General features: G+C 27.3%; 2 protein-coding genes across 2 annotated transcripts; both read left to right on the top strand.

Annotated features, from left to right (window-relative positions):
- Nucleotides 1-751: 751 nt before the first annotated feature.
- LOC147812683 (uncharacterized protein F54H12.2-like) lies at nt 752-2,183 on the top strand. The gene is made up of 3 exons (XM_087158508.1): nt 752-1,091; nt 1,230-1,936; nt 2,088-2,183. The coding sequence occupies exons 1-3, from the start codon at nt 752-754 to the stop codon at nt 2,181-2,183; spliced, it is 1,143 nt and encodes a 380-aa protein (XP_087014634.1).
- Nucleotides 2,184-13,461: 11,278 nt separating this feature from the next.
- LOC147812684 (ubiquinol-cytochrome c reductase complex assembly factor 2) lies at nt 13,462-14,152 on the top strand. The gene has a single exon (XM_087158549.1). The coding sequence runs from the start codon at nt 13,597-13,599 to the stop codon at nt 13,957-13,959; it is 363 nt and encodes a 120-aa protein (XP_087014675.1). The 5' UTR covers nt 13,462-13,596; the 3' UTR covers nt 13,960-14,152.
- The last annotated feature ends 2,949 nt before the right edge of the window (nt 14,153-17,101 follow it).

A 17,101-nucleotide genomic window follows, 5' to 3' on the forward strand; every position in this document is an offset into this window, starting at 1 on the left:
ACGCATGGTCTAATTTTTCCGTTTTTTACGTCTACTCAGATTTAATTTCACCACAAATTGTCGGAGATACGCAAGCTCCTTTACTGAGGATCGTTCGAATAAAAGGATATGATGGTGAAACAATTAGCCAGTATTATGATAGACCTCAATACTTACCTTTAACGAGACACTCCTTTCAAACTATCCATGTGGAGCTCAGATTGAATTCAGGTGATTTCGTACCTTTTGAAAGTGGTAAAGTGATTATAGTTTTACATTTCCGCATGAGACAAATACTATAAATAGTACGATGCGTTTTTTGAATCATTCATTTGAAGAGAAGACGTCAAGATGAGTGTACCGTACGTTTGTTGTGCTGAAAAATTCGAAGATCATTATGCGAGTCAAATTGGCTCGGGTTTGTCCTATTATAAAGGTGTTAATTTCCAAAAGGGCTATGGACTTGGTGGTATATTTCGTCGATTATTTAGAGCAGCACTACCCTTTTTAGTAAGAGGTGGTAAAACTATTGGAAAAGAAGTTTTAAAAACAGGAACTCGAGTAGCATCTGATGTATTATCTGGAGAAAACTTTGAGGAAGCCGTCAAAACAAGAACTAAAGAAAGTGGAAAAAATCTAGCACGAAAAGCTATTGATAAAGTGCAGTCTATGGTCGGGAAAGGAAACTATAAAAGGAAGCGTAAGAAGCAGAAACGATTCATTTCATCTAAAGCACGCAAAGTGAGTGGACGTGATATTTTTGATCCATAAAATGGCATTTTTGTTGAAAGATTCTCCTGAGTGCGTAAAATCGGAATTGGAACTTTTTACTTTACCTGGAACTCAAACAGTTATTCAAGATGGTCAATGGATACAATTTCATCCTCTTTCTAACGTTTTTGATAATGCTCCCGTAGAGTTTCATGTCTCTGGAAGTGTAGAAGATTACATAGATCTCAGTCAAACACAATTGTATGTGAAAGCGAAAATAGTAAAAACGAACAATACAGCTATCACTAAAGATGATGTTATAGGACCTGTGAATTTATTTCTACATTCATTATTTTCTCAAGTAGATGTGTCTTTAAACGATCGTACAGTTTCCAATTCAAGTAATACCTATCCCTATAGGGCCTATATTGAAACTCTCCTAAACCATGGATATGATAGCAAAACATCTCAATTAACTGCTGAGTTATTTTATAAAGATTCTGAGGATGGTTTAAATAAAAGAACTGCTTTTTTCAAAGAAAGCGCAACAGTGGACATGATTGGCTGCATTCATTCAGATTTATTTCATCAAGAACGTCTTTTACTCAATTTAGTGGATTTGAAAATAAAACTAATAAGAAGCAAACCAGAATTTTGTCTACAAGGATCTGAAGGATTTAAAGTAGTATTGGATCATGTCTCTTTATTCATTCGAAAAGCTCGTGTGAACCCTGGAGTGCTTCTTGGTCATGCTAAAGCACTCGAGAAAACAAGTGCAAAATACCCCATTAATCGAGTCCTATGCAAAGTGTATTCAATTCCTAAAGGGAGCATGTCTTTTATTCAAGATAATATATTTTCGGGTCAAATGCCTAAAAAGGTTATTATTGGTTGTGTAGATAATGAAGCTTTTCATGGAACATTGACAAAATCTCCTTTTGATTTTAATCATTTTGATTTAAATTTTATTGGAGTGTATGTAGATGGACAACCTGTGCCCCATAATCCATTGGAACTCAACTTTTCACAAAATCAATACATTCGTGCCTATCAAACTTTATTTGATGGAACGGAACGAATGGGTCAAGATAGAGGAATATTTATTTCCAGAGAAGACTACAGGAACGGAAATACATTATTTGGATTTAATCTCTCCCCAGATCTATGTTCAGGAGAACATTTAAATCTGATTAAGCATAGCAATTTGAGATTAGAACTGAAATTTGCCAAATCACTGGAAAAAACAGTATGCGTTATCGTTTTTGCCGAATTTGAAAATTTGATTGAAATTAACAAGTCAAGAAATATTTTATTCGACTTCGGAAATTGAAGAATGGATGGATTGCAACTATTCTACATTTTATCGCAAGATAAGATAACAACACCTTACTTTCAAGGCGTATATTCAAGAGATACGCTTCCGAGTCTCCGAGAAAACACATGTGCTATCACGAATTCAGATGACTCATCACAACCTGGAACTCACTGGCTAGCGTTATTTGTGAATGATCAAAGACAGTTAGAGTTTTATGACTCATATGGGAAACCTCCCGGATTTTACAAAGTGAATACCGCTTCCTACACGGACGTACTATGGAATTCCAAAGTGTTTCAATCACCTACATCCAATGTATGTGGACAATATTGTATTTACTTTTTACTCAAACGCTGTCAAGGCTATTCTATGTATCATATTTCAAATCAATTATATGTAAATGATTTTCAGATGTATCAATTTGTAAAGAAAAAATATGGTGTAAGATTTGTGTTTAGAAAATAAAAAAGGAATGAAACTAAATCTAGTGTCTCTCATGTCATTATTATAAAATTTTACATTTAAATATTGTTATGTAGGCAATAGTGTAACATTTTTAATTCTTTTTAACAAAATTTTCAGAAAATATTTTTATTCTTGAGGAAAACTTTCTATCTTTTTATGAAAATATTTGTTTTTTGCAAAAAATTTTCTCTTTTAAGATAATATTTTTTTGTTTTTGTAAAAATATTTCAAACGTTTTAACAAAATTTTTCTATCTTTTAAGAAAACATTATGTTTTTACACAAAAAATTTTTATTTTAAGAAAATATTTTAACTTTTTGTTAAAAATTTGCTAGTTTCGTAAAAATATTTCAAACTTTTTAACAAAACTTTCTAATATTTCAGAAAATATTTTTATTTTTATAAAAAAATTTCTATCTTTTAAGAAAATATTTACGTTTTTGCAAAAAGGAAATTTCCAGTTTTTCAGAAAATTCTATCCCTCTTTCTAAAACTTTTTGTATTAATTAATAAAGGGTGAAATTTTTCCTTGATAATATAAACTTTTTCACCTGTGAAAAAAATGATCAATAAAGACAAAATACATTTTAATAAAATAAATAAAATTTTATTCAAAGTTTCACCCAAGCACTTCTGCGGGCATACATCATAGGTTTCTTAACAATTTTATTTTTACTATACAATTTTTTATTTACATCTAAATGTGATGGTAATTGAATATCATTTAATGTTTTTAAAAATACATTTCTCCCCACTGGAGCTGATTTTCTATTTCGCAAAAAGTCATTGATAAGATTAACTATATTACTTCCAGGAACAGTTTTATCTTCATGAATAATTTCACCTTTAGCGTTCCAAAGGAGAGATTCATTATTTTTTAAGAATTGATACATATCTTTAGCTTTTTCTTGAAATCGAACTGGAACAGCAGTTAGAATTTTTCCCTCCAAGTCTTCAGTTTCTTTTTTGATATTTGAAGAGATCTCTTCTGCAGACTCTACTAGAGGATCGTCTATGTTCGTAATTTCCTCATGATCGGTTTGAGGTTCTGGTTTTTTCGGTCTCGAAATTGAAAAGTGCGTATACTTCTGCAAGATTTGTAAATACAGAGTTGCTTTCTCGTCATCTTCTAAGTCCTTTTTCTGTAGAATATTCTTCATTTGTTGATCCAATTGTGATAAGTGTTCCGCAACTTGTACTCTATCCTCCGGAACCAACACAAATTTCTTACTGTACTCCATGAATTAAAGAACTAATCACAGAAATAGCTGCAGGTAATAAAAATGATAAAAATCCTTCTCCTTTCTGTACAAGAATTTTTTTCTTCTTATACAATGGCAATTTCTTCTTAGAAAGTTTTCTTAAACTTTCTTTATGAGGAGCTAATTTATCTTTCTGAGATTTCGTGAGTGGTATATTACCACACAATACATTCAATACACACTCACACAAAGTTTTTATTTCACTTTTTGAACACTTTTTTAAAAGAGACTTGCAATGTTTAGTTTTAGAGATCAATTTCATGAGCTCTAATGTTCGCTCATTACATACGGACATCTTACTTTCAAATGATTTGAATTTCGAGTGCCTGTCCTATTTATAGGTGTTGATAAAAGTTGAAAACCTTCAAAAACAATGGTTAAAGTTGTCATCTAATTTCCTTGAAATTCACAGTTGAAATGAAGTTATCGAGGTTGGTACACATAATAAGTATCTCCAGGAAACATACCAGTACGCATGCGTAAAGATTCTTCCGTATCACACTTTAAATCAATGAGTAAATAACCATAAGGTTTTGATGTGGCATCAGCATAACATTCTTGAAAAAAATTAACTTTACGAGGGTACAATTGACGTCCTAAATGTGTAATTTGCGATTGATCTCTTCGATTCTTAAATAATACAAGATAATGAGCATTTAAGGATATTTCTCTCATTTCCTTTCCTTTATGAAAAATGTTTTGAACCACAAAAATAATGCTAAGAGATTTATGATGGGAAAATTTTGTAAATAATTTCGTCAATTGAGGATCATTTCCCAATTCACTCATGAGATCATCAATCACAATTAGTGCATCTGAATATTGATTCAAATCGGAGGGAAGTCCTTCTTGAAAAACAACATTAGGCATCTCATCATATAATTTTTGATAAACGCCATAACACCATACCACATGTTTTGGAAAAGGATGTATCATTTGGTTTTCAATCACATTTTTTATGAAATAACTTTTACCACTACCTGTTGGACCTGCGAGGACAGCTGTAAAGGGATGTTTGAACTTCAAAAGATCCATGATGAATGAAAAACTTTACTCTCGCCACCTCTATTTATCGTTATCTCTTATCACCACAAGATGAGTTCAATCCTCAGCATTAATTATATTTAAATTAAATAATAAAATAGATTTAAAGTTATTTTATCTCTAACATTCCCACACAGATGGCGCCACTAGAGTTAAAATATGATATCATGTATTTATTATGTTATAATTAACACGTGTATGGTCAGTACCGTTGCCATCCAGAGAAAGTTATAATAACATTAAGAGGGGCAGAAATAATTATTTAATAACTATCAAAGGTTAAGTGAAACTATATCGATTAAACTGTATTAAGATATCGATATCAAACAGTTTTTATTTATACACGTGTTCAAAATACAAAAGTTAAACTTATTAACACATATCTAACCAAGCATTCGTGGGTCAGTGGTTATGATATCCAACTACTGACCCACGAAGGCTTTTTAATGGCGCGAGTTCGATCCTCAGCCTTAATTATATTTAATAAATAATAATAAAACAGAATTAAATATTAAAATAGATTTAAAGTTATTTTATTCCCACATAGATGGCGCCACTAGATCAAAAGCATGATATCATTTATGTGTTATGTAATAAAAGATGACGTCATAACTTCATAATATACAATATCTCCCCCAAATAACAAAGTTTACAAGTGTTGCCATCCTTAAAAACTAATATTAAAAATAATAAGTGTTGCCACCCTCAAAAAACTAATAAATTAAATAATATTTAAAAAAACGAAACTAAATTAAAAACAGAAACCGAAACTAAAAATATGTTAGGCTTAAGAAAAAAAGAAATAAGCTCCCCATGACGTTGCAGACGAAGTTTCGATTTTCAGGCGGGCAGAAATAAGCAAGCGGGCAGAAATAAGCAACTTCCGGTTTATAGGAGGGCAGAAATAAGCAACTTCCGGTTGGGGCAGAAATAAGCAACTTCCGGTTGGGGCAGAAATAAGCACCCCTTGACTGCCTATCACTTCCGCCGCATAGATGCCTGCCCTTACTACTCATATACATAATTACAAGTAATGTATAAATACATGCGTACATTTAAATATATGTAATTACAATATACACATACATTGCGCATATATTAAAAAAAATTTATATAAGTAAAGATATTAAAGTTTGTTTTAAAATTTATTCTAAGGCTTATAAAACTCGACCTCATATTTTTTGAAAGCAAGCGATAATTTTATTTTAATTTTCTAAATATTATTTTCACACATAAAATTTACCGTTTTTTTTTGCCATTTAAAAAATTTCTATAAAACATGCATTATGTTATTAAAAAAAAAAATCTGTATTGTCAAACAATTCGTGAAAATACCTGAAAATAATTCTTTATTCAAAGAATTTCAAAATGACTTAGAATAATTAAAGCTGATAACTAAATTTAAATGTCGTTTGATTTTGTCATTTAACTTGCTTGAGTCATTATAAGTTAACTTACATGCATTTTATTTATTGCATTGTACACATATTTAGACGTAAATGTATTGTACATATGTATACGTGTAATGTATGTACGCATGTACAATGTATGTACAAACATTCACGCATTGTACATGCATATATAGTACAAATGGATATGCATACATGGAACATACGTGCATGGTACATGTGTGGATACATTCATTGGACATATGTACATTGCACCATATGCATAGATAGGGATAGCATACATGTACACATGTAAAATTTGTACGTAAGAATTATGCTCAATATATTTATGCACATATGTACTGTATATGTACATTATATGAATATGCATCAGTACGCTATATGTATATACATTTCTACAATATATGCATCTCAAATGTGTGTATGTACATATGTTATGCCTGTCGAATGTATGCATGAATATATCTAAAATATAAATTGCCCAATGTACGTACAATCGTACTCAAATGTATTATGCATATTGGAATACATACATTGAGCATGAACATATTGTGTATATGTACATCCATACATTGGACATGCATATCATGTACATGTATAAATACATATATTGTACTAACTATATATATTGTACATACATATATATACCTATATTGTACATACTACATATATACCTATATTGTACATACTACATATATACCTATATTGTACATGCATACATATATTATACTGTTCATAAATACATGCATGCATGGGGCATACATCGTACAGACAATGCATGTATGTTTGTACAAACAACAAGCACTTGTATATACATGTGTACATGAACATAGATATACATTTTACATACACAAATATTTGCATAAAATGCATATATTCATTGTATATAAATGTACATGTCTGAATTGTTTGCAGATACATACGTAATTATTAGCTATATACATACATACATATATTTTATACTTACAATATAAGTGTATGTACATATGTGTGAAACTAAAATGTCTCAGCATATGCACTAGATAAAATCATATGTACATACATTTTAGTTACATTCATTTGTACGCATACAAATACATACAAAATGCAGTACATGTAAATGCGTGCAAAATGTATCATTATAAAATACATTATACTATCTAATGTAAAATATAATCATTTATAAGAATACAATAGTTTTGTAATCGTGCATTTAGATTACATGTAACCATAATGACATGTAATCATATATTTTGATTACTTGTAATCATAATTACCCGTAATCAGTTTCGTTGTGATTACTTGTAATCGCAATTACTTGGAATCATGATTACAAGTAATTGATTACTGTAATCGAAATTGTAATCATGATTACAGCTGTAATCAAAATTTTTTGAAAGTTGTAATCACGATTACAAGTAATTGATTACTATAATCAAAAAATTTAATCGATTACATTTTTGGCCAACTCTGATACATACATACATACGTACGTACATACATTAACATATGCATACATACATTCATAAACATATATGCATACACACATGCATAAATATACATACATGCACATATACACACATACATACATACATAAACATATACAAACGAACGCATATGCATACATATATACATAAACATATATATGCATACACACATACATAATATACATACATGCACATATACAAACATACACATATACATACATACATAAACATATACATGCACACACATATACATAAACATATAAATACACACACATATATATAATATGATAGATACATAACATGATATATATATATATATATATATATATATATATATATATATATATATATATATATATATATATATATATATATATATATATATATATATAAATAAATAATGTGATATGCATATGTATTTATATATAATATATATATAAATACCACTAGGCTAACTGTTGAGTTTTCCATGGTCTTCCTCTCCATGCAACGCAAATGCGAGTTAACGCAAATTATATATATATATATAGTGGTGAAATAAATAGGGAGAATTTGCATATTTTATAGAATTTGCGTTACATGGAGAGGAAGACCACGGAAACCTCTACAGTTACCCTAGTGGTATATATATAAACATACATATATTATATATCTATCATATTATATATATGTGTGTGTATTTATATGTTTATGTGAATGTATGCATGTGTGTATGCATGTATATGTGTATGTATGTATGCATATGTGTATGTATGTATACACATGTATGTATGCATGTATATTTGTATGCACGCATGTGTATATATGCCTGTATGTATTTGTGTATGCATGTATGCGTATGCATATTCATGTATATGTGTATTTATGTAGATGTGTATGCATGTATAAATGTGTGTGTACGTAGATGTGTATGCATGTATATGCATATGTATCTATATGTGCATGTATGTGTATGTATGTAAGTAGATGTGTATGTAGGTATAAATGTATGTATGTTATGTGTATGCATGTATAGGTATACATTTATGTATATGTATGCATGCATATGTGTATGTATGTATATGTGTATGCATGTATGTATGTAGATGTGTATGTATGTGTATGCATGTATATGTATGCATGTATATGTGCACGCATTGTATATGTGCATGCATGTATAAGTGCATGTATGTATGTACATATGTATGTATGCATGTATATATGTGTATCTATGTATACGTGCATGTATGTATGCAGATGTGTATGTAGGTATAAATGTATGTATGTTATGTGTATGTATGTATGCATGTATAGGTATACATTTATGTATACGTGCATGTATATGTGTATGCATGTATATGTGCACACATTGTATATGTGCATGCATGTATAAGTGCATGTATGTATGTACATATGTATGTATGTATGCATGTATATATGTGTATGTATGTATACGTGCATGTATGTATACAGATGTGTATGTAGGTATAAATGTATGTATGTTATGTGTATGTATGTATGCATGTATAGGTATACATTTATGTATACGTGCATGTATATGTGCATGCATGTATATTTGCACGCATTGTATATGTGCATGCATGCATAAGTACATGTATGTATGTGTGTATGTACATATGTATGTATGTATGCATGTATGTATGTATACGTGCATGTATGTATGCAGATGTGTATGTAGGTATAAATGTATGTATGTTATGTGTATGTATGTATGCATGTATAGGTATACATTTATGTATACGTGCATGTATATGTGCATGTATGCGTGTATGCATGTATAGGTATATATTTATATGTATGTATATAATGTGTATATATATACATATATATAATCTAAGTATATATATATATATATATATATATATATATATATATATATATATATACCGCTAGGCTAACCGTGGAGGTTTTCGTGGTCTTCCTCTCCATGTAAAGCAAATTTCATAAAATATTCAAATTCTCTCTTTATTTTACCATTATATGCATATTTATATAATATATGTATATATACAATGTATGTATATATATATATAATATATGATGTATGTATATATATAATGTATGTATATATATAATATATGTATATATATATAAGCTATGTATATATATATATATATATAAATAATGTATGTATGTATATAATATATATATATATATATAATCTAAGTATATATACATACCTCTAGGCTAACCGTAGAGGTTTTCGTGGTCTTCCTCTCCATGTAACGCAAATTTCATAAAATATTCAAATTCTCTCCTTATTTCACCAATATATACATATTTATATAATATATATATAATGTATATATATATAATATATGTATATATATAATGTATGTATATATATAATGTATGTATATATGTATAATGTATGTATACATATAAATAATGTATGTATATATATAATATATATATATATATAATCTAAGTATATATACATACCGCTAGGCTAACCGTGGTGGTTTTCGTGGTCTTCCTCTCCATGTAACGCAAATTTCATAAAATATTCAAATTCTCTCTTTATTTCACCAATATATACATATTTATATAATATATATATATAATGTGTATATATATAATATATGTATATATAACTAATGTATGTATATATATAATGTATATATATATATAAATAATGTATATATATATATATATATATATATATATATATATATATATATATATATATATATATATATATATATATATATATATATATATATACATACCGCTAAGTTAACCGTAGAGGTTTTCGTGGTCTTCCTCTCCATGTAACGCAAATTTCATAAAATATTCAAATTCTCTCTTTATTTCACCAATATATACATATTTATATAATATATATAATATATGTATATATAAATATATAGTATATGTATATAAATAATGTATGTATATATATATATATATATATATATATATATATATATATATATATATATATATATATATATATATAAATAATGTATGTATATATAATGTATGTATATATATAATATATATATATATATAGATAATCTAAGTATATATATATACCGCTAGGCTAACCGTGGAGGTTTTCGTGGTCTTCCTCTCCATGTAACGCAAATTTCATAAAATATTCAAATTCTCTCCTTATTTCACCAATATATACATATTTATATAATATATATATAATGTATATATATATAATATATGTATATATATAATGTATGTATATATATAATGTATGTATATATGTATAATGTATGTATACATATAAATAATGTATGTATATATATAATATATATATATATATAATCTAAGTATATATACATACCGCTAGGCTAACCGTGGTGGTTTTCGTGGTCTTCCTCTCCATGTAACGCAAATTTCATAAAATATTCAAATTCTCTCTTTATTTCACCAATATATACATATTTATATAATATATATAATATATGTATATATATATATATAGTATATGTATATAAATAATGTATGTATATATATATATATATATATATATATATATATATATATATATATATATATATATAAATAATGTATGTATATATAATGTATGTATATATATAATATATATATATATAGATAATCTAAGTATATATATATACCGCTAGGCTAACCGTGGAGGTTTTCGTGGTCTTCCTCTCCATGTAACGCAAATTTCATAAAATATTCAAATTCTCTCCTTATTTCACCAATATATACATATTTATATAATATATATATAATGTATATATATATAATATATGTATATATATAATGTATGTATATATATAATGTATGTATATATGTATAATGTATGTATACATATAAATAATGTATGTATATATATAATATATATATATATATATAATCTAAGTATATATACATACCGCTAGGCTAACTGTGGTGGTTTTCGTGGTCTTCCTCTCCATGTAACGCAAATTTCATAAAATATTCTAATTCTCTCTTTATTTCACCAATATATACATATTTATATAATATATATATAATGTGTATATATATAATATATGTATATATAACTAATGTATGTATATATATAATGTATATATATATATAAATAATGTATATATATATATATATATATATATATATATATATATATATATATATATATATATATAATCTAAGTATATATACATACCGCTAAGTTAACCGTAGAGGTTTTCGTGGTCTTCCTCTCCATGTAACGCAAATTTCATAAAATATTCAAATTCTCTCTTTATTTCACCAATATATACATATTTATATAATATATATAATATATGTATATATATATATAGTATATAAATAATGTATGTATATATATATATATATATATATATATATATATATATATATATATATATATATATATATATATAAATAATGTATGTATATATAATGTATGTATATATATAATATATATATATATATATATATATATATATATATATATATATATATATATATATATATATATATATAAATAATGTATGTATATATATAATATATATATATATATATAATCTAAGTATATATATATACCGCTAGGCTAACCGTGGAGGTTTTCGTGGTCTTCCTCTCCATGTAACGCAAATTTCATAAAATATTCAAATTCTCTCTTTATTCCACCAATATATACATATTTATATAATATATATATAATGTATATATATATAATTAATGTATACATATAATATATGTATATATGTATATATATATATATATATAATTAATGTATACATATAATATATGTATATATGTATATATATATATAATTTTATAATTTTTTTGTTTTTAAGAAATTGAAAAATTTAATGGAACATCATTAAACCATTTGTAATTAATCTTTTATTTGATTATTTAATTTGATTATTATTAAAATATTTTTTCTAAATAATTTAAAAATTTATTTGAATATAATTATTAAATGTATTTACAAGAGGGATTTAAAAAGAAAACATTACTAAGAAAAATGAATAAATAAATAATGAAATAAGTTTTATCCATTGTAAACGTAAAGTGTAACGTTAAGAGTCACGTGATATATGACGCTTAGGCAGCGACGTCAGAATTTAAAGTAGAATCATGTGACACGAGACTCTTGTTCAGCCTCTCAACTGAAGCTCCGCCTCTTCCTTGCCCACAATTATGTCCTTTGATGTGCTCCCTGGATCGCTTGCGTTGAATCGCGCCTTGGCGAATCTTGTTGGCGTCACAGATCACGATACGGAAATATCCCCAAGCTATGCTTTAAATGCACAAATTCCTAAATGACTTATTTTTAAATTATTGATTTAGAAATTATTATTTAATAATTAAAATATGATCCTTTAACTTTTCCTAATATATTGATATTCTGTGTTTCTGTAAGGAGTTACTAATACCATCACCAGATGGCAGCTCTACATGAAAATGCATTCTACCAAAGGCTTTGTCAATAGTTTGGTAGGTAGGTGTTTTATTTACGTCGCACTGGAGCTGCACAATGGTCTATTGGCTACGGTCTGGAAACATCCCTGAGGATGATCCGAAGACATACCATAGTAAATTTGATCCTCTACAGAGGGGATGTCAGCAGTTTAGAATTGTGAAATTGAATTGCCAAATTAATTATTAATATGTAATGGATGGTTGACCGTGAAAAACTAAGCAGTCCCTCTACAAATTCTTGCAAGCTTGAACGAGTGCTCGACTTCGCGTGTAGGTCGTCGGGCTACCGAAGCGGGGGTGTCATCCAAGCAACCAAGCCGCAAAACACTTCTGATTTTTTACTGCTATCTATTAAGCCTCAACTCAAAGAGACATTAATGGAAATACAAAGCTATAAGCTAACGCAATGAGCTCGTCGCACTATTCTACAATCAACAAATATTGCTTTTTTTTGAAAAAACTGGAAGAAAGGACATTTTTTTCCTCTTACGGATTTATTTTATTGACGAAATTGCCTTTTTCTACAATACTCTTTGACACAAAGCATGGCCGGCCAACTTTATAAAGGGTATTTACGACTCTGTGAAAAATGGGGTGTAGATGTTACTAAAAAAGGAAGAGATTTAGGTGAAGTCATTCGGCAGCAAGTTGCAAAAGAATTTTCACGAGGTGAAGCGACTAACATATCAAATTTAAAAGAATGTGAGAAGAAACTAGAATCGTTGAATCGTTTGGCATCCAATTATTATGGAACCAAATATAAACGCGGAAAATATGTTTCTGCGAGTAATTTGACATTAGAACAATGTAGAGAAGTACTTTCTACTGAAGGATTAAAACGAATTGAAGAATCAAAGTATTCGATTTTTGAGAGAATCAAGCTTTGGATACAGAGAGCTTATAACTGATTCATTCTTAATATTTCCTCGTTTTGGCATAATAATTGCCAAGTTTTGGCAACTTTTGGAGTGTCCTCAACAAAAATAGCAATCAGGAATACGAGCTGGTTTTTAGTGATCTTTTTTAGATAAGTAAATCTAAAATGAAATATTTAACTTCCTAGTTCCTGTATAAGAAGAGAGTGAAAATTAAGTTTGATAACTAATGTCAAAAGTTCGGAGATTTCCATATCGTGATTTGTGGCATAATACTCGCCAAGTTTTGGCAACTTCGGGGACAATATTTTAATTTTACGTAAATTTTAAAATGTTGATTTAGTGTAACACAAGTCACATTATTTGTTGTAAATCACTCCAAGTAACATGAGTGCTTTAAAATAAAATTCTGTTGTTGAAATTACAGTTAATATCATTGTATATTGCTTTAATTAATCTTATTGATGAATACTAATTTTAGAATTCCTGTATGATTAAAAAATGCGTTACATGATAGAACTTTAATCCTTGAATTCATAAATTTCTCCACCTATTTAATCTTTTACTGAAATAAAGTTTATTAATAAAATAACTTTTGAAAAGTAATTAAATCACGGCCTAGGTGCATCATGAAGGAGAATGGGGGGGGGCACAAAAATTTACTTTAGAATCTGCTATATATTTTTTAAAGAAAGTTAATATTAAATGGTTGCCACTTGATTTCAGTGACATTTTTATTTTGCTATGATAATTTTATAGAAAAGAAATTAAAAGCAATATAAAATTTGAAACCTTTTATAGAAATTTTATTACGAATTAAAAAGTGAATCAGAAAATATAACAACTAAGTAAATGTTTATCAAATCCTTATTTATTTTTATTTAATAAAGGCAATATACCCATCATATTATTCATTTATAATATCGACTCAAAAGAATGACAGATGGAAATTTAAATGGAAAAAATTTAATCTGAGTATATATATTATTGAACTCGTAGAACTAAAATATTTATTGCTGCAAAGTTCGTTAAAAAAAACTACTAAAAATGTTTCATAACTTTAACGAAAGTGCTAACTAAAATTGTAGTCAATATGTGAAAACAATTATTTATGCTGAATCCAAAATGCATAAATTCCCAAGCATATAAAAATATGAACCATTTCAATAATCAAAAAGGAAGTAAAGGGAGTTATTTCAATTAACATTTGAAAAAAAAATGAGATTCTAAAGTTAATTTTGCTTATATTATACACTAAATATACATTTCAGTCCTTATTAAATGCTTTGATAAAAGAAACTACCCAGACTAAAATCATTTTTCTTGAAGATTTGACGAAATGATTTGTCAACATTTTGAGTCCTTCAAGTTCCATTAATTATTTTGTTATTTCTTGCTCTATATTGTTTGTCTAATATAGGTACTCTTCCTGCCACAAAGTCTGCATCAGTCTGGTGTTATGGGAACAAGAAGAGGGCATTTTAGGGAGGGTATCTTCGATGAAGAGATCTCCTTTTCTCTCGCCGAAACCAGTCAGTCCTAAGGAGGAACTCCGCACACCTACTTGAAATAATCATACCTCGTTACCATAGTCACCGCCACAGCTCCAGGCGAATGTCTGGAAGAATACCTATCTTAGACAAACAGTAGTCATTAGAGCAAATCCAGATTTGAAGCGAAAAATAGATACGAAAACAAAGTTGTTGCTTATTCTATGAAATTATGGACATTTATAGTTTTGAAAAGAGGGAAACTTTATTTTTTGATGTATTATTATCATCTTGTTAAATATAATAAAAGATATATGAAACTTAATTTAAAAGAAGTTTTATATATCTTTAAATCTTATATAAGAATTTTTAAAAGGCAGCAATTTTTGTATTATTTTCATTGACCATTGACCATACATATCGTGAATGAATTAAAGTAAGTGATATTAAGCCACACAATTCAAAATATCTTAACTAAGAAGAAAGGCAATTTGAAACTATAGTATTTTCTTTAAAAATAAATTTTAAAAAGACAATTATTTACTTTGATTTTTAGACAATTATGGTAACTGACATTTATGCACATAAGAATCAAATCTTTCAAAAATATGCCAAAGACTTAAACACAAGGCACTAAATGTGTGTGTTTAAATTGTGTAACTATAAACTTTTTTTTAAATAAAAATAAGCATTGCTAGAGAAGTGAAAAATTATAAAACATTGTTTAATAAATTCTTAAATAGATAAATATATTCAGTAATATTTAGGTCTTATAAAATATAATCGATTTTATTTATTATTTTTCTTCTTTCCCTTCCAAGGGTTTCTTCAAAATTTGAGAGGAGATTAATCAGTATTTTATGATATCACTAAATATTTACATGTCAAATATAAGGGTAAGAAATGCATATCATGGCCACGTCGAACAATTTAATTTTCAAGCTGTGCTCAAAACGGTAATTCCCAAACGATTTTAAATTTACGCTGTCGTATATAGTAAGTATGCACTACATAAATGCAAACTTTAATACACTAAAAAATAACAACCAAAGGCAGAAAAAATTTTGAAAAATACCTTATCAAAACAAGGAAAACCAAGAGATTTTTCACTTCATTTTTTATTTTAATTTAAGCATTAGACTAGATTAGTGACAGCTTAGATTGAATTGTGAATATTTATAGTTGTTTACAACCTTTTTTTTCTTCCTTAAGTATAAATGATGGTATGGTAATGAATTTCTCTCATAGAAGATTTAACTTTTAAAAAGTTTGATATAAATAAATTATTTTTTATGGTGATATTTATTATATTGAAAGGGAAAGATTTTGTTTGACATCTGAATTATCTGCAATTAGTTTTATTTATTTAATATCTGAATTCAAGACATCTAACTAATGTTTCATTCTGTCAAGAATTAGTAAGTATGCCGGTAAAAATGAGTAGTTAAAAAAAAACTATACTATTGTATAATAAAACTATGTTTTATTACTAGACCTTAATGTTATTAGTACAATTTAATTAAATATTTTTTTTTTTTTTGTATAATCTTAAAATAAAAATATTCACTTACCATAAAAGAAATGTAATTTTTTAAAAATGGGTGAAAAGAGCAAATTTTTAAAAGTAGGGGAGAGTGGGGTCAATTGTAACATTTTTTACTTAACTATTTTTAACTAATAAAAAA

The sequence above is a fragment of the Parasteatoda tepidariorum genome, chromosome 3, assembly GCF_982258835.1.
Source record: "Parasteatoda tepidariorum strain Cologne lab strain chromosome 3, Ptep-v5.0, whole genome shotgun sequence".
Classification (NCBI taxonomy): domain Eukaryota; kingdom Metazoa; phylum Arthropoda; class Arachnida; order Araneae; family Theridiidae; genus Parasteatoda; species Parasteatoda tepidariorum.

Coding starts and splice junctions, on each gene's coding strand:
- LOC147812684 (XM_087158549.1), top strand. CDS start 13,597: ATGGCCGGCCAACTTTATAAAGGGTATTTACGACTCTGTGAAAAATGG.
- LOC147812683 (XM_087158508.1), top strand. CDS start 752: ATGGCATTTTTGTTGAAAGATTCTCCTGAGTGCGTAAAATCGGAATTG. Junction 1,092..1,229: donor TCGTACAGTTTCCAATTCAA/GTAATACCTATC, acceptor CTTTTTTCAAAG/AAAGCGCAACAGTGGACATG. Junction 1,937..2,087: donor CCAAATCACTGGAAAAAACA/GTATGCGTTATC, acceptor CTTACTTTCAAG/GCGTATATTCAAGAGATACG.